At 37.1% G+C, this 25,149-nt stretch overlaps 1 protein-coding gene across 1 annotated transcript; it reads left to right on the top strand.

Annotated features, from left to right (window-relative positions):
* Positions 1-63: 63 nt before the first annotated feature.
* Positions 64-24,031, top strand: ubash3bb (ubiquitin associated and SH3 domain containing Bb). The gene is made up of 14 exons (XM_067450877.1): positions 64-600; positions 13,795-13,848; positions 15,011-15,197; positions 15,288-15,486; positions 16,872-17,041; positions 17,144-17,352; positions 20,358-20,502; positions 20,612-20,732; positions 20,810-20,932; positions 21,027-21,119; positions 22,252-22,396; positions 22,486-22,592; positions 23,199-23,308; positions 23,383-24,031. The coding sequence occupies exons 1-14, from the start codon at positions 473-475 to the stop codon at positions 23,518-23,520; spliced, it is 1,929 nt and encodes a 642-aa protein (XP_067306978.1). The 5' UTR covers positions 64-472; the 3' UTR covers positions 23,521-24,031.
* Positions 24,032-25,149: the final 1,118 nt, after the last annotated feature.

Genomic DNA, 25,149 nt, shown 5'->3' with positions numbered 1-25,149 from the left:
TGTGAAATATTATTAACCTATAGGTTGGACTTTTAGGTAAATTAGACTAATTAAAGAAGGTAGTGTCAAGCATGACGAGTGAACGGGTCGCTGCTATTTGACAACCATAACACTTGAGCTGTATCTCCTCGTCACCTCCCTCCCTACACATATCTCTTCTTTTTTGCCTTTTCTTTTTTTGGCATACAGGCGCGTTGCTCAAATAGCCTATGCTGCCGTGTTCTTACTTGGAACCCGCCTATGATAGTCAACATTATGTTTAGTAGCCTACGTAGGCAGCTGACTGGGTTTTGAGACACAGACATTAACTGGAGCTCGTTAATCTACTGTACTACTACTGTATACAAACATACGCTGCCGCTGTCAGGAGGAGGGGCCGATTATGCTTGCAGTCATAGTGTAAAGCGCTAAATAAGCAGATGTGAATGTGTCGTATCCGACTATCGTCAGAATCATTTGATGGGTCTGAAGGATGGCAGCAAAGGAGGATCTTTACTCAAAGATTATTCCGCGCAGACTGAGACAGAACAATTGCGTCTCTGTCAAACATGGATCCAATCTGGACGTGCTGCTGTCGATGGGATTTCCTCAGATGAGAGCGTAAGTCCCATATTTATAATTTAGGCTATAATGTTCTTAAAATTATAATTGTAGAATAATGGAGATTTTTTTTGTCTCCCTGGAAGTTCGTCTGTAGGGTATATTTTAACGCTATTGAACCTAATTAAATTATTATTGAGGTAGGTGGACTACTTTGACTTCAAGTCGGTATCAAGTCAAGAAACTGACTGAATAACCTTTGGGATAATGTACATTCTGACATGAAAATAATGATTATTATGCAATCCAAATGGCTTGTATTATATCGCATACAAGATAGGCGTTTAATGGTTAGTCATTCAGCCAGGTCACTGATGTGTTTTTGCAGCCACATTGAGTATCACAGCCTTTTTTGGTAATTGTCAAAAAACCACAGTGTGCTAGATTTAAACAGGAATCTAAGGCATTGTAAAAATGTATTTTCATTAGAAGAAGTCACTGACTTGCTTATCGTATCCTGCACATATATAATTGATATAGCCTACATATTATAAATGTGAGGTAACGCTTTATTTTATAATATCCTCTTGTTATGTATGTAGGCTACTTCAAATAAAAGAGAACTGCACACTTTACAATGTTTCGGCTTGTAGCCTTTGTCAAGGTAGAGTTTAGGTACCGAAATTCAATTAGCAATTCGTTTTTTCCTACACTTGCATCTCAAAAAGGTGTGCGTCTTCTTTGCCTTACATAGGCTGCTTACAAAAACAGTAAATTATGAATAATTGCATAGCTACAACTAACTCTCTAGTTACAAATAACCCTTAACAAAACCCCTCTAGTAAGTAGGCTACATGTTGATCATTTATATTGATCAGGTCTTAAATAACTACACTGACACCTTAAAATGAAGTGTAACTAAATGTTACAATGTAAAAAATACAACAATTTGAAGTGTGTGTGTATTCATTCATGCATACTGATCAGGCATAACATTATGACCACCGACAATCATGGCACCTGTAAGTAGGTGGGATATATTAGGCTGCAAGTGAACATTGTCCTCAAATTTGATGTTTTAGAAGAAGGAAAAATGGGGAAGCGTAAGGATTTGATATGGGTCAAATTGTGATGGTTAGACGACTGAGTCAGAGCATCCCCAAAACTGCAGCTCTTGTGGGGGCTTCCCATTCTGCAGTGGTCACTTTCTATTAAAAGTGATCTAAGGAAGAAACAGTGATCTGGCAACAGGTTCATGGGCAACCAAGGCTTATTTATGCATGTGGGGAGCGAATGCTGGCCCATGTGGTCCAGTCAAATAGACAAGCTACTGTAGTTCAAATTGCTCAAGAAGTTAATGCTGGTTCTGGTAGAAAGGTTCCAAAAGGAATATGCAGTACATCACAGTTTGTTGCGTATGAGGCTGCATAGCCGCTGACCCCTGGCCACTGCCAAAAGCGCCAACAGTAGACACGTGAGCATCAAAACTAGACCACGGAGCAATAGAAGAAGGTGCCCTGGTCTGATGAATCACGTTTTCTTTTACATCACATGGGTGGTCGGTGCGTGTGTGTCGCTTACCTTGGGAACACATGGCACCAGGATGCACTTTGTGAAGAAGGCAAGCTGGTGGATGCACTGTGATGCTTTGTCAATGTTCTGTTGGGAAACCTTGTGTCCTGATATCCATGATGATACTTCGACACGTACCACTTACCTAAGCATTGTTGCAGACCATGTACACCCTTTCATGGAAATGGTCTCATGGCCTCAATGGTCCAGGAATGGTTTGAGGAGCACAACAATGAGTTTGAGGTGTTGACTTGGCCTCCAAATTCTCCAGATGTCAAGCCAATCAAGCATCTATGGGATGTGCTAAGCAAACAAGTCCGACCCACCTTGCAACTTGCAGGACTTAATGAATCTGTTGCTAACATCTTGGTGCTTGATACCACAGCACACCTTCAGGGGTCTAGTGGAGTCCATGCCCAATGGGTCAGGGTTGATTTGGCATCGTGTCATCATAAATATATCTTAATATCAACACAATATTAAGATATATTTATGATTATAATTGTGATTATAATGTTATGCCTGATCGGTGTGTATATATATTCCGTTTTTTTAAATGTCCTATGTAAATGCACTCATGCATTTGTATTTAACTAGCGTGCGTGTCGAGCTTAGTCAGGAGTTATTAATATGCTTTTCCTCTCCTTTATGGATATTTTGACCCACATAACAGTGAACTGTCCTGATTTTCTGTAAAGGACTCTTTTAAAGATAAGAGCTTTCAGATGTATCAATTGTGGTAAGTCAACAATGGACCACCATCATACTGACCCAGTCAATGTAAAAGATTGTAAATGTGTCCTGGCTGTAACATGTGGAAAGGAACATCTGTGCTTATTACAGCATGAATGATTTGTAAGTCACAAGGTTTTTATTTTCATTCTTATTTTGGCACATAAACGAGAAAACCCAAGACTATGCAGCTGTTCAACATTAAATAAAGCACATGTAGCTGATGTGTGCTCAGTCTTGTGTGAGAAGTTTATTTTTTGTAGTCCTGGCATTTACTTGTTGGGTCCTCTTGTGTTTGGACGTGATCACAGCTATGTTTTTTTATTATTATTTATTTATTTGTTTAATAAAAAATGAAAAATCGATCACCCTTTGTTCACCCTCATGCCGTTCTAACCCCATGTGACTTTTTTTCCCTCAGTGGGACACAAAAAGCAGAATTTTGGAAGAAAAGCCTGACCTCTCCAGTCCATATAATGAAAGTGAAATGACTAAAAGCAGAATTTAAAGTAATCAATATTACTTGGTGTAAGGAATTAATTGAAATTTAAGTCATTATTCACTGATAACCTTAACCTCCAGAGAGCTGTTAAATGTTGCAGCCGGATCAGTTAGTAATTAGTAAATCATTCTCTTTGTCATCATTATAACCAGGAGACTCATTCTGATCAGTAGAATCATTTAGGAGAACAATCGTTCAGACTAGGGCTGCATTTAACTCCACTTTTGATATACATTTGCAAACATCCCTAAGCCCTTTCCCTCTGGGAAATCTCCGCTACCATTTTGAAGTGCTTTCAACTTCGTCAAGTGGACTAGAAAAGTTTTTTTGGACAGACCCTTGACTCCTCGATTTTGACCAAGGGAGTAAATCTACTCAACATGTAGACTTCAGGCAGATCCATAGTCCACAATGCAATTCAATTGTGACATTACAGCTGATGGCGCTTAATTTACCAACTCATCTGTAGAGTATGATATTGGCATTTTGTTTTAACCACATTTAATTGGTTTGTTGAAGCTACCATAAGCTTTTTTTAAAACACAGTTATAGTTTATTGTATTATAATTTGTATTTGTGTATTTTTAATATATTCATATTTGTTTATATTACATTTTTGAGCAGGCCTATAAAATTGTACATAAAACAAATTAATAAGGAAAAAAATATATAAAAAATAATACATCATCTTCATAGCAGATTCCAAGTGATCAAGGGCTTCAGGCGTTTCATTAAAACACATTTCTAGGGTTTAATTGTAAGAAATGACGTACAATGTGAACGAGACGGAGGGAAATGCGTAAAAACATTTGACTTAAACACGGCCTTGTTTTTCTGAACTGGATTAACAGATTATTAATAAAGATTTGATTTACAAGAATGATTCATTCACAAATTGGACATCACAACTTGTCATAAACTCCCCAAGTTCATGGCAGTTCAAGTTAAGGCAGATGTTAAGATTTTCACTGAATAACAGCTTGACATAATACAGGAATAAACTAGTTCTCATTAACTTTCGTTGTATTAAAAAAGTTTGGGCAAGAAGTTCTACCAAAAAAGAAGAACTCCAAAAAATGTCTGTGTTCACAGAAAAAAAAGTCATACAGGTTTGAAACAACAGCAGGGTGAGTAAACGATGACACAGTTTTCATTCTTGTGTGAACCGTTAAATCCGACTCCACTAACCAGTCCTTCTCGTATTCTCTTGCTCATACATATATATCACAATTACTGACTTGTCATAGGGTAGTGTTTACCAGTAGTCAGTCTGCGCATATCATAATGCTGTATCAGTGTGGTTTTGTCTCAGGGTCATGCTGTGTAAATGTCATCAACTTCCTTCCTGAAAGATGACAGAGCAGGAGATGAGATAGCGACCATGACCTCCCCGTGTATAAATATTGAGATCCTGATCATCTTCCGTACTGAAAGGCCACAGTATATCTCTGTGAGGATGCATTTAATGTTTCTGATGTTCTGTGGATACAAGTGGGCCATCACTTGTCCCGGGTGCCTGCCCTGCCCTGGCCACATTTGCCGGCAGGCCTGCAGGTGTTGGCTGGCCATATTTTGGGATGAACAGCTGTGCTGTCTGTGTGGCAAGGATGGCAGCTGGTACTTGTGGGCTTTGGGGCATGTGGGATAGTGTCTGTTGCTCTTGCCGGGCGTCAGTGAGATCAATCGTATCTTTTTCTTCTTCCTCTTTGGCTCAGCTCTCTCAGTGGCTGCTGGGATAAAGGAAACAGATGTAAGCCAGCACACTAGCATAAATAGGGAGCGAACCTCTCCTCTACTGCTGAAAAAACAGACACTGGCACAAGAAGTGGGATCCACAGAGGCAGTTGTTATAAAGTCAGCCTACTCTTCCACTCCTCCGCTGTTTATAAAGGGCCTGTATCAGTGTGTGTTCTCTCATTTGTGACTCCACCATCTGTGGCAGTTGCGCGATTGCCAGAATGAGAGCCGTGTTTCCAAATGCGGGTGTCCTTCCACCCTCCTGCTCAGAATGAATCTCTGGAAGACACACAAGGATACAGCTAAAAGCAGCCATAATGTGAAATATTGTTACTATTTAGAGTGTTTTATGCCTGCAATGCTAAAGCTGGTTTTTCAGCATCATTACTCCAGTTTTCAGTGTCACATGAATTCATTCTAACATGCTGATTTGGTACTCAAGAAATACACTATATTGCCGAAAGTATTGGGACACCCCTCCAAATAATTGAATTCAGGTGTTCCAATCACTTTCATGGACAAAGGTGTATAAAATCAAGCACCTAAGAATGTAGACTGATATTGTTAAAGATTTGCTTATTCGGGGTCACTCCTACAGCACACCAAGACATTTTGGACAATTTCATGCTCCCAATTTTGTGGGAACAATTTGGGGATGGCCCCTTCCTGTTCCAAGATGACTCTACACCAATGCACAAAACAAGATCCATAAAGAAATGAGTGAGTTCGGTGTGAAGGAACTTGACTGGCCTGCACGGAGTTCTGACCTCAACTTGATAGAACACCTTTGGGGTGAATTAAAGCAGGGACTGCGAGCCAGACCTCCTTTTCTAACATTAGTGCCTGACCTTGCAAATGCGCTTTTTGAAGAATGGTCAAAAATTGCCATAAACACACTCCTAAACCTTGTGAAAAGCCTTCCCAGAAGAGTTGAAACTGTTATAGCTGCAAAGGGTGGGCCAACTCCACATTAAACGAATTAAGAATTAAGAATTAAGAATGGGGTCATTAAAGTTCATGTCCATGTTAAGGCAGGCATCCCAAAACTTTTGGCAATATAGTGTATTTCTTATTATCAATGTTGAAAACAGTACTGCAACATATTTTTTTCAAGCTTCTTTGATGAGTACATTTTTTTTCAAAAGAACAGCATTTAAAATACAACTCTTTTCTAACTTTGTCTTTACAGTCATGTTTGATTCTCTCTCTCTCTCTCTCTCTCTCTCTCTCTCTCTCTCTCTCTCTCTCTCTCTCTCTCTCTCTCTCTCTATATATATATATATATATATAGAATCTTTCCATATATTACTAATGAGTGCAAAATAGTCCAGTACTGCAGTAGAACGCCTTCTAAACACTGTAGACATTAGTTATCTGTCTGGAAGTCTGTTGAAAGTGTTATTCTGGATTGCAGTGACTCTCTTGAGCCTCTTGGCAAAGAATCAGGCTAAACGGAAGATCTGTAAACAGGAAACTTAGGGATGCAGAGGTCTGAGCTGTGGGATTTCCCCAAAGAGCCGAGTGAAAGGTGTGTCCATGCCTGTTTAGTCAGCTGAATGATTATGAAAAGACGCTTTGTGGAGATTATCTTGAGTGATTTATAGAAAACAGTTAGATGCATTATTAAAGGACAAGGATTGAGTAAAATACACTGGTCTTAGTTGTGTAAATCTTGTTTAAAGGTTGCTGGTTGCTAATGCTAAGTCATGTTATAAATATTGAATCACCTATTAGATCATTTATTATATGACCACTACCACTATGCTCTTGTGATTTGTGGCATATTTTTGAATAATCTTTCCCCCTCTCCATTTACTTCTACGTTTTTGTTCAATATACATGAGGATTTAGGCCTAGATGTACAAATTCATTGTGCAAAAAAGGTGTGGTCGTGTGGAAGACTTTGCTGATCACAGCTTTTCATAAGAACAGTCATATTTAATTAATTATCATATGTGTCACTGGAATTTGACAAATAATCACCCCCCATAAACCTTCAAGCAATTTGTACATGAGTAATAGAGGGTAAATTGGAAATAGCTTGTAAGACATAAAACGGCATCTTAGTACATGACAGGTCGCGAGTGGGGCTTGTGTGGGCGGATATTCCGTTTTTTATCTTGGTTTAAGAGGCATATTTGGTTATATGATGGAAAAATATTACTTCAAGCGTCATGACCTACTTTAAATAGTAATTAGTGAATGTTTTCATTATCATGCTAGGTATGGGTGTTAATATTTCATAAGATCTCTTTCCATGAAATGAGATTTCCATAAAAACTGATTTGTTTAACCTTGTTAACTTGTATATCTCTTCGGTCTCTTTCTTTTTCATGCAGTTTATGAGGAAGTATTTAGGTCCTGTTACCGTCATAGACATGGCTTTGGGCTGAGCTGCTTTATTATGAAAAGGTACAGGTCTATTCTAATAAGAAAATGGGGAAATGAAAAAAAAACACATTTAATGCAAATAATAATGTAATAACCATATCAAATCATTCATTTTATTATATTATATTATTTATATTATATTTAAAATGGCTAAATAAATTTGGCAACAATTATGAAGAACATAATGCTTTTTTAATTTTGTGTTTTTTGTCTGTTGTCAAGTGAAAGGCCGTGAGCCTAATTAAAAAAAAAAAATGTTTGGCTAATATTTAGCCAAGTGATCGGATTGTAAAGCACACTTCGGTATTCATAAAAAGAAATAAGTCCCTTTCATCATATGTCATGTTAAAATTTGCATGTTGTAGAGCATGCATACGATCATGAATTCTTTTTTTTTTCTTTTTTTTTACGATCTAGTCATTTATTTATGTTTCCATGTTGACTGCTGTTATCTACAGCAGTTTAAAGTCTTTTCAGTGAACAAATAATAGTGTAAAATGTTATAGCAAATTTTTATTTCATTATTATTGTGAGATACACTTGGAAACAAAATTGAAACCAAATTAGTTTGCTGGGCTGTGCTTTGTACTAGAAAAAAAAAGAGTTTAAACCGTCACAGGGGAGTAATAATGGAAAAGTCAGTTTTTAAAAAAAAAAAATTGAGAGAACACCAAACAAATATACAGACTGTCCGTGGCCTTTGGTAAACTCTTTCCTGTTCGAGGTCGTTGTAGAGAAGAGTTTAGGGGAAGTCCTGGCGTACCTTGAGGTTTCGCTTCGTGGTAATAGTTTAAATGAAGCCTATGTGAGGTCTTATGAGGACCTGTTCACACAGGCTGAAACACTAATACACTCTACAATCCCATGTAACCACAGTCACAGTCTCACTTAGTTGTGCTTCCAGAACAGAAACCGTCTCACAATGTGAATTTTGTTCAGTGAGAGGCTTATTTGGTCCGAAAATTGCTGTTAAATTGACCTCTTCTTCTAATGACACCAGGTTCCAAGTTTTCTGGAAATGGAATATATAGGGTGTATTCTTTCTTACCCTGACGTATTTTTATTTTCATGAGCATCTTAAAGAATTGTTCTATAGTCTATAAAGTGTTTAATGCTATTAAGTAAGAAGAAACAGTAATAGTAAAAATTAATAGTAATCCCTTACTTTACTTTTTCAAGGGAAAAGTTTTACGTTCAACACTTTATGCAGGGCTCCATAATACGCAAATAAAGTCCAACTAATTATAATATCATGCATAGTTGGAAAGAAAGGTTTTATCGACTTATTGGAAATGTTTCCCATTTTGTTGTTGATCTCAAAAGTTGCATGTTGAAACTCTACTATATTTCAACACAAATGTATCTGTCACTTGGTAGAAGCTAGTCAAGTTTTAAAGAAGATCTTTGAAAACCATGAAGAAAACTGTGCAAGATCAAAGAAAATATTATCCGAACTGCATTTAATACTGTAATACTTTACATTTAAGTTGCATCTTAAAAAGCTTTATACTTTTTAAAGCGGTATCTATTCTCACTTCAAGATGCAATCATAGTGTGTATGAGACTGTGAGAAGTGTGAGGCTCACCTCTCCCACGCAACATATCAGCTCCCTCACTGGCTCACAAGTTGGAAATCATAAAAATATAATCTCATCTCTTTTTACACACATTCTCCACTGTCACAGACCTCAGAACATGGTGTCATATGCGAGCACGTAGTCTATTCGATTTAAAATCACACATGGTCCACTGGAAAATTACAAGTTCATCTTGGCTCTTAGCTCATAGACTTCAAACATATTTTCATCATACTGTATGCTCGCTCAGGCCCACACAGTACAAGTTACTTAATGCAATTAAATTACATGCAGCAGTTCCATACAGTGGAACGTTGAATTTAATGATAAATTCTACTGAAATAATTGAATAGCTGAAAAAACCTAGCTGAACTAAATCAAAATTTTCTTTTGTAGAAACATGGAAACTCTGTTTGGAGACGTTTATAGACAGAAAACTAATTTTACAGTGATACAGCATTTTCTCCACCATACAACATGTTTTAAAATGAATAGCATGTCATTTAGCAATACAAGCCATAGCGTATTTATTAATACTTCAGTATGCTTCAGTATTAATACTTCAGTGTCTCATAGCAGCCGAACATTATAACACAATTTTTAACACACAAATGTATCTAATATGATAAAATTACCCTACATACGCTTGAATGGAAGAAGTGGAATTGGCTACTGTGGCATAATAAAAGTTCCCCTGCTGTTGAGCCGCGGGTCACGCTCGACTCTCATTAGCAATCGCTCCAGCGACCTCCTTCAGATCCTTCAGCATTCGGCCCTGCTCTGTTTCATACTAATCTCATCCATGAACATGATTTCTGCCCGAGTCCAATCTCGATTCTTTTCCACCGGCTGTGAGGTGAATCTCACAAGATTCTGCGTTTAATCTCGGCATCATCAAGCTACTCCTTTATTTTGAATAGGCAACCTCCAGCTTGCGAAAAACTACATAGTGTGCCTTTAAAGAGAGTACACTTTCATGACTCTTTTTATAACCACACTTAAAGGGGTAGTACTTCAGCGCTGGGAAGATGAATCTGTATTTAAACTGGGTCATCAATGTAGTAGAAATATGAAATTATTTTTGATGAATTTGGTGCCTTCTAGACTGAGAAAAGACAGAAAATGTATTTTTGTCTCATGGGGATGGAAGACTACAATTCCCAGAATCCTTCGCTGCCCTGTGAGGCCATTCCCGAAGCCACCTAATTGATTACTGTGACTGAGTTGGAGAAGACACTACAATTAAAAACTGAACGTGTCTGTTCAATATAATGAGTGAGTTACCGCGCGAGTATCCCAGCACTGAGCACTAACTGCAGGAGTCAGATAAATGAGCTGATGAGCTCTCGTGATGAGAGCTGAGGTAATCGCGACTACACTCGCGGCATACATTCACAACGCGAGTTCAGTCTGGCGTGTTTCAGTTCATACCTTTGCAAGCTTAACTTTCACAGAAATTAATTTGAGAATTTAAAAGACTTACATTGCTCACCATAGCTCCGTTTAAATGAGTGCCTGTAGCTGCGAGCTGAGTTCTGAGTGTAATCTCCCATCCCCCATGCGCGTGTTCAAAACATGCAGAAATGGCTTCCGCTGCTGGCTGTAGTCTCTAGCCTTTGGCCAAACATTCCTCCTATGATACAAATATCTAGCCTAGAAAGCTAGACGCACCCTAGCGGCAGCAAATTTAATCTGCCCGCAAGTGTCGTCTAGGAACTCTCAATACCCTTCTGAGCTGTGTTCCTCTCAATCTGGACGGGCAAATCACATTGTCTATAGAGTCGGTGGGCGGGGCCATAATGACGACGGCCGAGTTGCGTTTGCGTGCTTCTAGTAAACACAGAAACTGGCGAATGGCGGCGGTCTTTCGAATCAGCTTTGACCGCGACTCTGGAAGACTTGGAGTTAAGCTTTTCTCTGAGAAAAGAACAAAGAACGGCACTGAAGTCATTCTTAAAAAGGTAAGATGTGTTCGGAGTTTTGCCGACCGGATACGGTGAATGTTTAATCTATCAACAAGCTCTGTTTCACCTTCGTTGCTCTGGTTGGTGTAGCGCTATCCTATCGCGTGTAGAGGGAGTTTGAAAGACAACCATTTATCCCGCCCCTCGAATTGAGCCCTGTCAATGGTGAGTTTCCAGACCAAACATCTTGATGTGGGTCTGGCTTGTCAGGCTAGCAAATATCGTCAATTCGCGTCATAGGAGGAATTTTTCCAGAAATAAAATGCATAAACTCAGGGGGATATGAGGGGGGGAAGCACAATCATTTGAATATACTCCAGGGTTTCTACTGATACTAAGCCATATGCTAATCGCTGAAGTAACACTTTAAGCCGAGTTCACAGTCCACGATTTTCATCAGATTGCTGTTCTTTTCACACTGCACGACTATCTGTCTTTGGTAGCATTCAGCTGCTGCTGTGTGCACATTGGATGTTGGAATCGGCGACAGTGGTTTACACATTGCATTACAATAGGCCTTTATCACACTTCCTATTTCCGGTAAGTGAAGCAGTGTATCGCTACTTCCGGTCCAATCACAACACAATCAAAAGCAATGGCTGAATCCTCTCGCCGGTGTTATTGCAGCGTACCCGGCTGCTCTAATTTTAAACAACGAAACCCTTACCTCAGTTTTCACAATTTCCCAAGACTGATGGCGGGATGAAGATCCTTCTTATAGAATAATACACAGGAGTATGTTCATGTGTAGTATGCATTGCGGTTAAATCTCATGTCTTCAACCTGCTGAAATGTTCCCTTCCAAATGTGCAACTGAATAATAAATACATTTTATTTATTTATAACCTGCCCCAGTCCATTGCTTTTCTTCTCATTAACAGTTTTTTTCCCTTAGTATACGGACTGAAAAGATGTAGGGGGAGGGTTATCTAAATATTATACGGAAAAAAGGACACTGACTAATACAATATAGGTGATAAGGAGTGATGGTATTGGTATTGATAATAAAATAAATACTAAATGGGTAATTTTGCTCATGAATACACACACTAACACTCAAATCTACACCCACCCATACCTTTATTTCACTTCTAGAATTATGTATTTACTTGATTGTCAGTTACTGCACTATTATGGTTTGTCTGTTTGTCAATAAAAAAACTATTTATTTCTTTTCATAATATACCTGTTGAATTTACATTTTAAATGAATTTTACCAATTTACACCCTTATGAAATTGACCATAGTTTCATTGTAAAAATGTAGTAAGTAACCATGTTTTTTCTGTGGTGTTATTATCACTTGTATTACCATCGTTTTACTACAAATACTTCGGATAAACAATGGTTAGCAAATCATTCGTAAGATCAGTATTAAAAATAAAAATAAAATTTCATTATTAAAATAGATGAATGAAATCATGGATTTAGCTTTAAAGAAATTTAACGATGTTAAACATAGCAATTCAACTTAAACAGTAATGCGTTGTTGGAGATTATCCTATTTTTGAGAAGTTATTTACAGTGGTTTTTAAGTAAATAGTTTTCAAGAGTTTTGTCCTAAGAACAATCTTAAAGGTGTCATGAACTGTCTTTTTTTCTTTTTTTTATACTGTTGTCTGAGGTCAACTAATGATGTCCGTGTGTTTTTTACATTCAAAAACATAACAAATAAGTAATAGGCTTTTTTCTACACTGGTTTCGAAGCTCTCTTCTGAACGCTGGGTTTTGATGGGCGTGCCGCACTGGAGACATGGAAGCAAACGCCCATGCCCACGGCTAGGATTGGATTCGATTTGCATATTTAATGAGCTTCAGGTCCTCTGTCATATCTAGCCCCTGTCAGTTCAGTTCACTTGAGGTAGAGATTATTTTGAAAGTGGCAACTGCAAAGTGTCTTTATCAAACAAACACAATGATTTATTTCTCATCCACCCACGATTGGATTACATGGCCCACACCCACACCCACACGATCAGTCGATATAAGTGCGAACCGCGTGCTCTCTCACACACACACACACACACACACACACACACACACACACACACACACACACACACATCTGTGCATGCCCAGGTCAAGAAAGAATTTCTGCCGACGGGCATACATTTTTGTAGCCCGTCTGGTACAGTTGCTTGTCCTCAAACTGGCAACCCTCGTAACTGTTGAGTCTGAGGAGGGGCGGGGCAAGCAATATTTTGAATTTGGCCTGCAGTACCCATTTCAACCACTAGCTAATTCTTACATACAGCACCTTTAAGTTATAAATTATTAATAAAAATAGTAGTTAAGAAGAATTTTATCCTTAAGCATGTTTTGAGAATTCGGCCCCTGAATCTCACCATTTCAGAGTATTACCACTCAACAATCTTGCTATAAAAAAAACACTTCCCATCTCCCCATCCAAAGCATACTGGAAGCTAGAAGTCCCCTGCACATGTTTTTCATGTAGGCACAATGGATATATATATATATATATATATATATATATATATATATATATATATATATATATATATATATATATATATATATATATATATATATATATATATGTATCCAAAATATATATATCCAAAATATATATATTAAAAAAAGAACAAAACTAAGTATCACATTTTTTTCAAAACAAAACAAAATGGTCTTTTATGTGTGGCTGTCATGCCCTCAGCACACTGGCCTGAAAGATGGGAAATTATTATTATTTGATCTTGGATGCAGACAGAATGATCGTCACTTGTAGCTGCTGGTAATTCTAAAATATTCTCTCTTTACAGTCTGAAAGCTCTGGCATCAACTGGAGGCAGAAGTGTTCAGCTTGCATGTGACTGGTGAGCTTTCCTATTTGCACACCTAGGCCTTGAACCCTGCTCCTGGTGACCCACTCTCCTGCAAGGTTTATTTCCAACCTGCTTCAACACACTTGAAGACCTTCATTAGCCGCTTAAATTCCGTGGACCCTGTACAGGGTTCAGAATGACATTGTCATATACACTTTCAATTTTAAATGACTGTGGAGGAGATATGATGTCATATATGTGGTACCATTTGAAAGCTTAGAGTCTCTACTTTCTGGGGATATACTTTCACTTTGGCATTTCTTTTAGATAAAGTAATGTATTTACACTAAATTACTCTGTTACCATTTCAGCCTGGATTTGGCCTACCCAAATTGAAAAGCTTCCCATACACACATACAGTGATCTAAGTTCAAAATGTTGGTGTCATGACAGCACAAACTGTCTGCAGGGAACTAGAGAACACAGGGCCTGAGTTACACACTTTCAAAAATGAATTCATAAAACAAACAAAAAACAAAAAGCGCCTCATTTTTTACAAGTATATGTTATTACAAGTATAGGTATTACAACCTACACTTACATGTTTATCACTTTTAGCAGTGTTTTATGAAACTTCAAAGGGTTTCCTGTAAAATGGCACCAACATTTTGAACTTAGACCACTGTATGTGTGTATGGGAAGCTTTTCTATTTGGGTAGGCCAAATCCAGGTCGGAAATCCCAAAAATGGTCCTGGAGTTTAAGCGGTTAGCTGGTTCAGGTGTGTGTAATTAGGGTTGTAGCTAAACCAGAGACGTGCTGCGTCTCAATCCGCCTACGTATACTGGTACTATGCCCTAAAAGTGACAAAAATGTACATCCTTTTGAGTGTGTCACTTGGTTACGTGCATCGTGTCATTGTTTAAACTGCTCTGTCAAACGTCATGTCAGTTAAAATTCTAATTTGCTAACCTTGCAGGCATGCCTTCAAGTGGCTTTGGCTAAACTCTTCAGGACAGTGGGTCCTAAGGAGCAGGGTTGAAAACCTATGTTTAAAGGAATTGTACTGCCCTCTAGTGGTTAATTTGCATCAATCCAGCTGTTCTATACATAAAACAAGCAAAATAATTTGTTGACCATTACAATTACACAGACTTTATATGCTGGTTTAGCTATGCTGAGGCATTTATGATCATGTGCATGTGTCTTCTTAGGCTTTTCTCACATTTGGATGACCCTTTCCTGGATGACCCTTTACCCAGAGAGTATGTGCTCTACCTGCGCCCCAGTGGGCCTTTACAAAACCAGCTTTCCCATTTCTGGCAGCAGTCTCGCTTGACTTGTGGAAAGAACAAAGCTCACAACATATTTCCGCACATCACACTCTGCCAGTTCTTTATGGTGAGTCACAATTTTTTTTTTTTTTTTTTATATATTATAATTACTGTATGTTGTGCAATTTTCAAAATTTTTCATTTTATGTATTTGCAGTGTCCAGACAATAAACTAGTGGCGTTGACTGAAGCTCTGCAGTCTGCAGTGAATCAGTGGAGAGGACGCTTCCCCAGCCCTTTGCCCCTGGAGCTCTACACCTCGACCAACTTCATAGGCCTCTTTGTGGAGGAGCAGGTGGCTGAGACACTGAAGAAGTTTGCGGCTGACTTTGCGGTGGAGGCTGCCACTAAAGCTGGTGGGGAGGCGTGATCTGAGCATTTGTCACAGATGGTGCTCACGTTTTTTTTTTTTTTTTTATCAGCTCATTACTCATCCTCATGTTGTTCCAAACATGTATGAATTTCTTTCTTACTTGGAACATAAATGTAGACATTTAGGAGAATGTCCAAGGAATAAAGACAATTGGGGTCTTTTATGCCTTTATTGGATAGGACAATTATAGATAAGACAGGCATGGATAAGGTGGAGAAATAGGAATGGGATCGGCAAAGGACCTCGAGCTGGCAACTGAACTTAGGTCGCCACAGCAGTTGTGAATAATGCCATGAATTTAGTTTTGAATATAGTTTATGAAAATAGTAACACTTTAAAAGTAGTTTACATTCCTTAAAATTTGTTAATTTATAGTCAACATTAACTAACAATTAAAAATACAATTAAAGTATTGATTAATCTTAGTTGATGTTAATTTAAACTTTTACTAGTACATTATCAAAAGTTGTATCTGTTAATATTATTTAATGGACTTGAGCTAAGATGAGCTAACAATTAACCGGTTGTATTTTTATTAACTAACATTAACAAAGATTCATAAATAAATAAATCATTGCTCATTGTCTGTTGATGTTGGTTAATGTATTTATTCATATTAATTAATTGGACCATATTGAAGCGTTACCACAAAAACTAATAAAAACATTTTTGTTAAGTGAAATAAAATTGAAATTAATTTGAAATATTAGACTAACTGCTTAAAAGAAAATGAAAGTTATACTTTTTGCTTTTACAAGAAAGTGAAGTAAAATGAGCTTAAATACTAAAATATTAAAGGTAAATGGATTTTTAAAAAATATATAAAAGTGACAAAAGCACATGCTACAATTAGTAAAACTAAAATTAAAATGAAACTGAAAATATAAAATTTTAAGTTAACTCAAAATATTAATAAATACTATAATAGTTTATAAGCAATACGAAAATAATATTCTGTTTCTGACTCAAAGCTGTCATATGGCTTTAGAAAACGTATATAATATAATATATAAAGATGTATGGACTACCTTTTATGGTTTTATTGTGCTTATTTTTCCCTTTTTGGAGCTTGACATCCCTTGGACACTTTATGCTTTCAAGAGCAGCAAAAACATTCACCTTTTTTGCGTTACTGAAAGATATGACATCAAAGACATGAGAGTGAGTGAATGATGCCAGAACTACCCCTTTACATCTATAATTATCCAAAATAAATTGCTAAACGATTAAACATTCTGAATGATTTATGTTTTAAACAAATTGTTCAAATGAAATGAACTGATACTGATTCATTATTTAAAATGAGTATTTGAATATTGGTTATAAATTCATAAAAATGCTCATGGCATTATTTCATTTATTTTCTAGATATTCATGTGGAACCACATAAAAAGCAGCTTCATTTGACTCTAGCCTACCACTTCCCAGCCAATCATTATTCTTCCTTGGAAAAGTTGGCAAGAGGGATTGAGGTGAAGCTGGGTTGTGACTGGCTAGCTGCCCTCTTTTCACGGGACATACGATTTGCGAATCATGAGGTGAGGTCCAATTGAGCCTTATGTCATACTAGAGTATTTCATGCAATTTAAAGTTTTACCAATTTATGCACATGCACTCTAATGCACACTATCCTTTGTCAGACTTTGCGAGTGATGTATCCCTACACGCCTCAGAATGACGATGAGCTGGAACTGGTGCCAGGAGACTTTATCTTTTCATCTACAGTGGAGCAAATGAGTACCAGCGAGGGCTGGGTGTACGGCACGTCTCTGGGAACGGGCGTCTCTGGACTGCTGCCTGAGAATTATGTGAGCCCTGCTGATGAGTCTGACACGTGGGTTTTCCATGGGTAGGTTCTCCAAATGCTTTGATCAGTTCTCAGCACTCAATGTTTGGGACTCAAGGGAAAGTTTACCTAAAACATACTCATCAGATGTGTCCGAAATCACACACTTCCTGAGTAGGTACTTCTTTTGAATAAGAAATTACTTTCCATCTATTAAACAAGTATGGTCTATATGCTATGAATGTGTGTAGTATGAATGTAATCCAGACGTATTAAATGATCCATGTTGTCATTGTCATGTGTGACCTACCGGTTTCAGTTGTGTGATTTCACTGTCATTCACAAATCCTCTCCTGTGGTCTCATTGGATAGTAAATTGACCATTGGATGTGAGCTTCAGAATCTCGACAGGAGTTTTTCACCTATTATGTAGTAAGGAAGTGTGTGATTTCGGATGCAGCCATCCTCATGTTATTCCTCATATGACTTTCTTTCTTCTATGGAACACAAGAAGATACTTTGAGAAATGCCTCAGTGTTTTTATCCATACAAATGTAAGTCGGTACTGACATTTACAAATATGATACCAGCATTTCTGTAGTACAGACTCCCGAGTATATCCGGTACCCGCAGCTGCGTTCAGTCGTTTCCATGTTAATCTAAGCGCAGGGCTCCAGACTGTAGCCGATTATATACTTGTGTATTTAAATATATTACACTGAAAAATGCTATTTAAATAGTACTCCTGCTGGTTCCGGTGTTCTGTGAAAATGAACGCATGAACCATCACTTCATGAGACTTTACCGTTTCATTTGAGAAAACGCTCATATCATGAACACAGACAAGGTCTTCACCGCAACCCGTCAAAATAAAAGTTAGGTGTAACGTGAAGAAATTGACAGAATATATAGGCTACTGTACAGTAGAGTTAGTTACATCTCTATGTAATAATAATACGTCTAATAATAATAATGCCTAGATGGTTGCTTATTTTTCACTTGATCGTTAAACAATGTTTAATTTTAAACAACAGCCTTTACATTTGTATGTGTTATTTACTTATAATGATTATCATCATAAATAATAAACTCATTGAATTTAATAATATTTTTGAAAAATAGTTAAATAATATAAAAATAAAAACATTTTGCTGTGGTTCCAAAATTGGTACAGAGTGCCATCATATGTTTATGGTATTGGTACCGACTACTGGAATTTTGGTACCGTGACATCCTTAAAAGTGACATTGCCAACTACTGGCCGGACAGAATAAAACAGCGTTTTTAGACATTTTTGCTGATCCAAAAATATTTTTTGACAACGTTGTCTGTACATGAGAAATTTAAAGGAAAAGCTTTTCTATTTTTAGTACATAGTTGTAATGTAAATGCAGTCTTAGAAAACCTTGTTCAGCCACAAAACATTCTAGCATTGTGACTGGTTAAAGGCTCAGTATGTAAGTTTCGCCGCTAAAGATTGCATATTGAAAAAATGATGATGGCATGAATGAGTGTGGAATCATGGGAGTTGTAGTCCTGTCTCTTCATCTTCCCTGCCAATAGAAAGTAATGTGATGGACTCAGGAAGAAATTATGTTCATTAATCAGCGAATGTATTAAAATTGTATTAACATTACGGTGGTATGAAGCAGGATGCGCTGCGAGTCCTTGGGAGTGAATGCCAATGAAAGAGACCTGCACAAACATTGGTCACAAACAGAGCTTTTATTATGCTTATGCTACAGTCGGCCCCTTCCGCTCTTTTTTGTTCCGTATGTGGGGTAACGCAGTGCTGTTTTACATGGTTAAAACAATCATACTAAATACATTTGAGTGTGTTGAAAATTATGTTAGCTCAGTGGCTGGAGACTTGTTGCACTTTGCAGTAATCTAGATTGATATTAGAATATCCTATAATTAAAAACACAATGACTAAATGTGTAACGAACTGCTCTGAGACAGAAGGTTGGGTTGAAGATCCAAATGCAGTATTTATTGAAGGGTAATCCAAAGTCGTAGTCTATAAAACACGCAAAAGGTCATACACAGGCAAGCAGTCCGAAAAGGCAAGCAAAACAGAAGGAAGAGGCAAAAGGGTAATCCACAGAGAAGGCAAGAAATCAAAGACCAAGATACATGAAACCAGGGAACCGCTCAGAAATGCAGTTGTGACACTAAACAAGACTTCGCAATGAATGACAAAGATAACCAGGCTATATAGGCAGAGTTAATGAGGTGATGAGACACAGGTGTCAACAGTGAGTGCTAATGAGTCCAGGGAAAGGATTATGGGAAATGTAGTTTGTGATGGAGTGACAGTCCGGGGTGGAGTGCCCTCTGGTGGTGATCATGGGCACTCACACTGGTGAATTGTGACAAAATGACTATTGCTAAATGACATGCAATTCATTTTAAAAAATATTGTATGATGGAGAAGCTCTCTCTGATTTTCTATGTTACCCATTTAAATAGTGTTGATTCTGAGGCAAGATAAAAAAAATTACTCACGCGGAATCAAGAAAAACAACCAATTCAAACAATAAGACTAACTGCACTCTAAAAAATGCTGGGTTAAAAACAACCCAAGTTGGGTTGAAAATGCACCGACCCAACAATTGGGTTGTTTTAACCCAATGGTTGAGTTGTTCTTACCCAGCAATTGGGTTGTCTTTAGCAACATTTAACCCAACCATTGGGTTAAAACAACTCAATTGTTGGGTCGGTGCATTTTCAACCCAACTTGGGTTGTTTTTAACCCAGCATTTTTTAGAGTGTGTGTTTCACTGTATAACAATGAATTTTTTTCGTTTGCTCGCTTGTCTGATAAAACGCATATATTTTAATTTGTCTTTAGTGTTTACATGGTTTCTATGGAAATCAAGAGTAGCACAGAAAGGAAATAATTGATAGTAATTATTTTAACCTAAAAATCTTACATATTGTGCCTTTAACCCCACTAACATCCGGAAATGTAAAACATAATCTCATTTCCACAGTCTGAATGAGTGTTAAATGTTAACAAAGAATGTTTTGCAGTGCATTTAACTCTTCTCATCCTCCTTGAACAGATCACACTCCTTCTTTTGTACTTCTCCTTTGGAAAAGTCTTGCAAAGAGAGCAAAGCATTGGATGGGCTGCTCAACATTCGATGCTTTGAAAACTCAAAGCTGGGAGAGTCTGCCATCTTGAGTGTTATTTGCCAACCTATGCAGGTGCCTAACATTTAAGACAAATAAGCACATTTGAGTAAAACATAAACTTTAGGTTTGTGCAGTTACTAATGGTGTAATTTATTAACCCATTTTGTGCTGTTGGTGGTAGGTGCTTCGCTCAAACATGCAGTCTCGGACCCCTAAAAGGACCCTGTTTGTATGTCGGCATGGAGAGAGAATGGATGTTGTGTTTGGGAAACACTGGCTCTCACACTGTTCTGACTCCAAAGGTAATCTGAACAGATGGGTCGTGGCTCCTCGCTCACGTGGTACTGTTAGTTTGCCAGCTCAGTTTGTCTTCCTGTAGGCAGGTACGTGAGGAGTAACCTGAATATGCCTGCTGCACTGCCTGCATGGGGTGGAGCACAAAGGGACTATGGAATGGATGCTCCAATCACAGTGGTTGGATCTACACAAGCTAAGATAGTGGGTATGTCTGCTGCTCAGTGTTTTAATGTTCACATGCAATTTCACCAATTGAATTGTCTGTCATGCTCTTTTTATGTCATCTGTCTGATTTCCAGGTGAGGCTCTGATGGAAAGTAATACCAGTATTGATTTTGTGTATTGCTCACCCAGCCTCCGATGTGTCCAGACAGCTCATGAAATCCTCAGAGGTACATACTGTAGTCAGGAATCTGTAGGCAGAAGTGGTGTAATAAATGCCAACATGATATAAAGAAGGGTTGAATTTGCCAATGTAATAATGGAAGAATGAATCACACTCTTATTTCTCTTTAAGGATATGAATGATAATTTATATATATATATATATATATATATATATATATATATATATATATATATATATATATATATATATATATATATATATATATATATATATATATATATATTTTTTTTTTTTTTTTTAATTTTTTTTAAAAAAAAATTTATTATTGTCTAAAAACAAAATGACAGCTTCCGTAACCCAAACACAGCTTGTTGATAGGCGCGCTCTTGCTCTTGCTCTGGTTGATGCACACACAGGTATATCCGGGAGAAGTTCCCATACAAGGAATTCTACCCTTTAAGACATCATACAGTGCCATACTCGAGAAAAAAACGTTCTGAAACTTGTTTGAATCCTGAAGGAGTGTATTTGTCACAGAAATATACTATCATACATCCAACTAATTTTTTGACATTTTTGCCATGTTAAGCATGATAATCCAGCTGTTTAACTGTATAAATAAGAATGCATGAGATAGCATTAGACCCCCCCCCCCCCCCCATATTTAAACAGAAAACAGTTATTTTAAATTGTAATAATATTTCACACAATTACTGCTTTACTGGATTTTTAATCTAATAAATGCAGCCTTGGTGATCATAATACTATCCCTAATATTTAATGGATATTAGCTGAATATTTCAATCTATTTATGGATATTTAGTATATATATATATATATATATATATATATATATATATATATATATATATATATATATATATATATATATATATATATATATATAATATATTTATTTATTTATTTTATTATTTATTTTTTCACCCACCAATAGTTCGCTTTTCCTTGCGGTTCCCTTTGAAAATCCCTGTTTTAGAGAATTCCAGTTGTATTAGATTTGTACTTAATCCAGAATATTCCAAAAAGTTTTATAATAAATGTGGAAGAATGACACTGTTATGCTATATCTTTATTGACATTGTCACTTTATAAGTATACTTTTAATTAAAAATGTTATATTTAAATGCTCTGTGACATGTCATGTACTGCTTTAGGAATGCAACAAGATGGCAGAATAAGCATTCGAGTTGAGCCTGGGCTTTTTGAGTGGACTAAATGGGTGTCAGGAACATCTTTGCCTGTTTGGATACCCCCCACAGATCTTGCTGCGGCCAACCTTAATGTAGACACAACGTACAGGTAACAACTGTAGTGAGCATGTTCTGTTGCCTATTTAGGAGCTATTTACATTTCATATTCAATCCTAATCAACAGCTGCCTTTCCACAGACCCCATATCCCCATTAGCAAGCTAACCGCCTCGGAGTCATATGAAACGTACATCAGTCGCAGCCACCAGGTGACCAAAGACATTTTGGCATACTGCAAAAATAAGGGTGAGTCATCAACATGCTGCGTTAGCTTGACTATTGGTGTGTTCATATCCTCTGGGGAACTCAGTTGTGTTTTACGACATCATCATGTGTGTTGAAGTAATTTTTATCAGAGTAAAGTGGCGGAGTAATTTCTCTTAATTTAATTGCACAAAAATACAGCAAGGTTCTTAAAAACTACTTCCAGAAAATGAAGAACAAGGAATGTGCATCAGTGTGTTTAATTCATTTATGAAGCCACTGTAAGCTTTATTATGACATATTATAGGCTATTGTTATATTATAATGCTATCATATTTTGTCCAGGCAATTAGCTTACTTCACTGTAAATAAGAAAGCATGAAAATATCTCTGCTGAATACCTTTAAGTATTGTGGTATTCCGCCTGTTTCCCACTGACACCCCCGACTCGTAAAGATCGGGGCTTAAAATCAGAGTTTTTAGTTTGACATGCGTCCCATTGGATTAAATGGAGAGGGCGGGGTTTATGACTTATACTGCAGCCAACCGGAGCGATTAAAATGCTTGGACTTCACTTTTCAGGATATGTGCTGCACTTGAACTTGAACTTGAACTAATAATAACCCTCCATCTCTTTTTTTCTATCAGGAAAAAATATTCTGTTTGTGGGACATGCTTCCTCTTTGGAGGCCTGCACTCGCCAGATCCAGGGTCTTTCTCCCCAGAATCCTAAAGATTTTGTGCAAGTAGTCCGAAAGGTTAGTTTAATCCTTTTACTTCAAACCCATTTTTATACTTTAAAAGAGATGTTTTATGGAATCTTTCCATCCAGATTCCATACCTGGGTCTCTGTGCCTGTGAGGAGCAGGGGGACTCAGGAGTCTGGCAGCTGGTGGATCCACCAATTCTTCCTTTAACTCATGGGCCCAACCACAGCTTCAGTTGGAGAGAGACCCTACAGCAAGAATGACCTAATCTGCAGGCAGGGTCATTCCACTAGAGACTGACATGTTACCTGCGCTGGAAGCACACAACTGGGAATATTTTTTTAAACAGATCTAACCTGTCATATCTTTTAATTATGCAAATAAGATATTGATACAGGATTTGGCAGAGTTTTTGTTTGCAGATGGACAGAGGAGAATGCACTGAGCAATGAACATGTGTGGTAGTGTTTACCGAGCCTTTAAAGAGGCTTTCTCAGGGCATTGGCTATCACTTTAACAGGTCAAAATGCACAGTGGCATAATGCAGCACTTATAATAAATATTAAAGATCATGTTCTGCCATGAAAATATGTACAATTATGCAATGAGATGTTAAAGGCAGCCATGTCTCAATTATTTCTCTTGCAAATGTAACTTTGAATGCATAAAAAGTGTAATATTTGTTTTAGCATAGCTGAATGGATATCAGATGCATTTGTAATATCTTTACATTAAAGCTGAAGTGTGTAAATTAAAAAATAATAATGTAATTAATCGTTAAAAGGCTTCTTGTATCTTCCCATAATACTGTGAACAGACAATTAGAAGCAAGTCATTTGCAGGTTGATTTTCCAAAAAAGTATGGATGCTCTGTGTCTGAGTAGCCAAACAGCCAATTTGTTTGAGCAGCCAGACAGTTGGTGTGAGACTATCAGTTTTTCGACAAGTGACAGACATATTCTGGAAACCTGGTAGAAAAAAAAAAATCATTATTGTTGTCAATACCTTTGGTGAGTGGTTCTTACACACTTCAGTTTTAACGCCACGTCTCTCAACCAGGCGAATCGCACGGTAAGTTTCCAGCAATAATAAGCTTTTGTCGGTCAAAAATGTGAAAATGCAGCGTGATGTGACATTAACTATGGCAGCTTGTCATACTTTGGCAAGCTGTTTTGACTTGTATTCATTCACAGGATATGAATTCTTGATATCAATAAGTCAAATGCCACTATGTTAATTTTTTGATATCATGAATGTGATTGTTGCTAGTAAGAAAGCCGTTTTTAGATATCTGAAATTATATTGATATCAAGAATTGAGTTGTTGATATCAGTGCTAATTGTTGATATCAGGAGTTTAATTGTTTATTTTAAGATTTTAATTGTTGATATCAGGATTTTAATTGTTGATATCAAGATTTAAGTTGTGAAAAAAATGAATAGGCCTACAAATCAAAACGGCTTGCCATAATTAACAGTCAATCATAACATTTGACGTAGGCCTACTTAATGTGACGACAGACAGATTCACCTGTTTACTTTGGATACTGTAAAACTGTTTAGTAGGATAACCATATTAGTTTTACAATCAGCAGTTTTACAATCAGCAGCAGATTTTAAAACGACTGGCCTCATTCCTGAGACTAACATTAATATAGCATATACTTGGAAAAGTCAATAGTGTTTGTTTGTGTAGAACACATTTGAGATGTTTTTTTGTTTTCAAATTTGAACAGTTGGCTTTTTTGTTATTATCAGTGTTTCTTCGAACTTGTGGAAATGATCAAGAAGAGATCAGTGAACAAATCTATTTCGAGTCGAATCGTTAATAACTTAGTTAACACCTTAATAACTTAGTTTAAAAAAAAATACAAATAGCAACATGTTTCTAGA

The sequence above is a fragment of the Pseudorasbora parva genome, chromosome 8, assembly GCF_024679245.1.
Source record: "Pseudorasbora parva isolate DD20220531a chromosome 8, ASM2467924v1, whole genome shotgun sequence".
Lineage (NCBI taxonomy): Eukaryota > Metazoa > Chordata > Actinopteri > Cypriniformes > Gobionidae > Pseudorasbora > Pseudorasbora parva.
Note: the sequence above shows the minus strand (reverse complement) of the source record. Positions and strands in the feature narration are given on the sequence as shown.

What these genes read in the sequence shown, in the direction of transcription:
- ubash3bb (XM_067450877.1), top strand. Translation starts at nt 473, where the DNA reads ATGGCAGCAAAGGAGGATCTTTACTCAAAGATTATTCCGCGCAGACTG. An exon ending in CACTCTGCCAGTTCTTTATG is followed by an intron (nt 15,198 to 15,287) that starts GTGAGTCACAAT and finishes ATGTATTTGCAG; the next exon opens with TGTCCAGACAATAAACTAGT. An exon ending in TTATTTGCCAACCTATGCAG is followed by an intron (nt 20,503 to 20,611) that starts GTGCCTAACATT and finishes TGTTGGTGGTAG; the next exon opens with GTGCTTCGCTCAAACATGCA.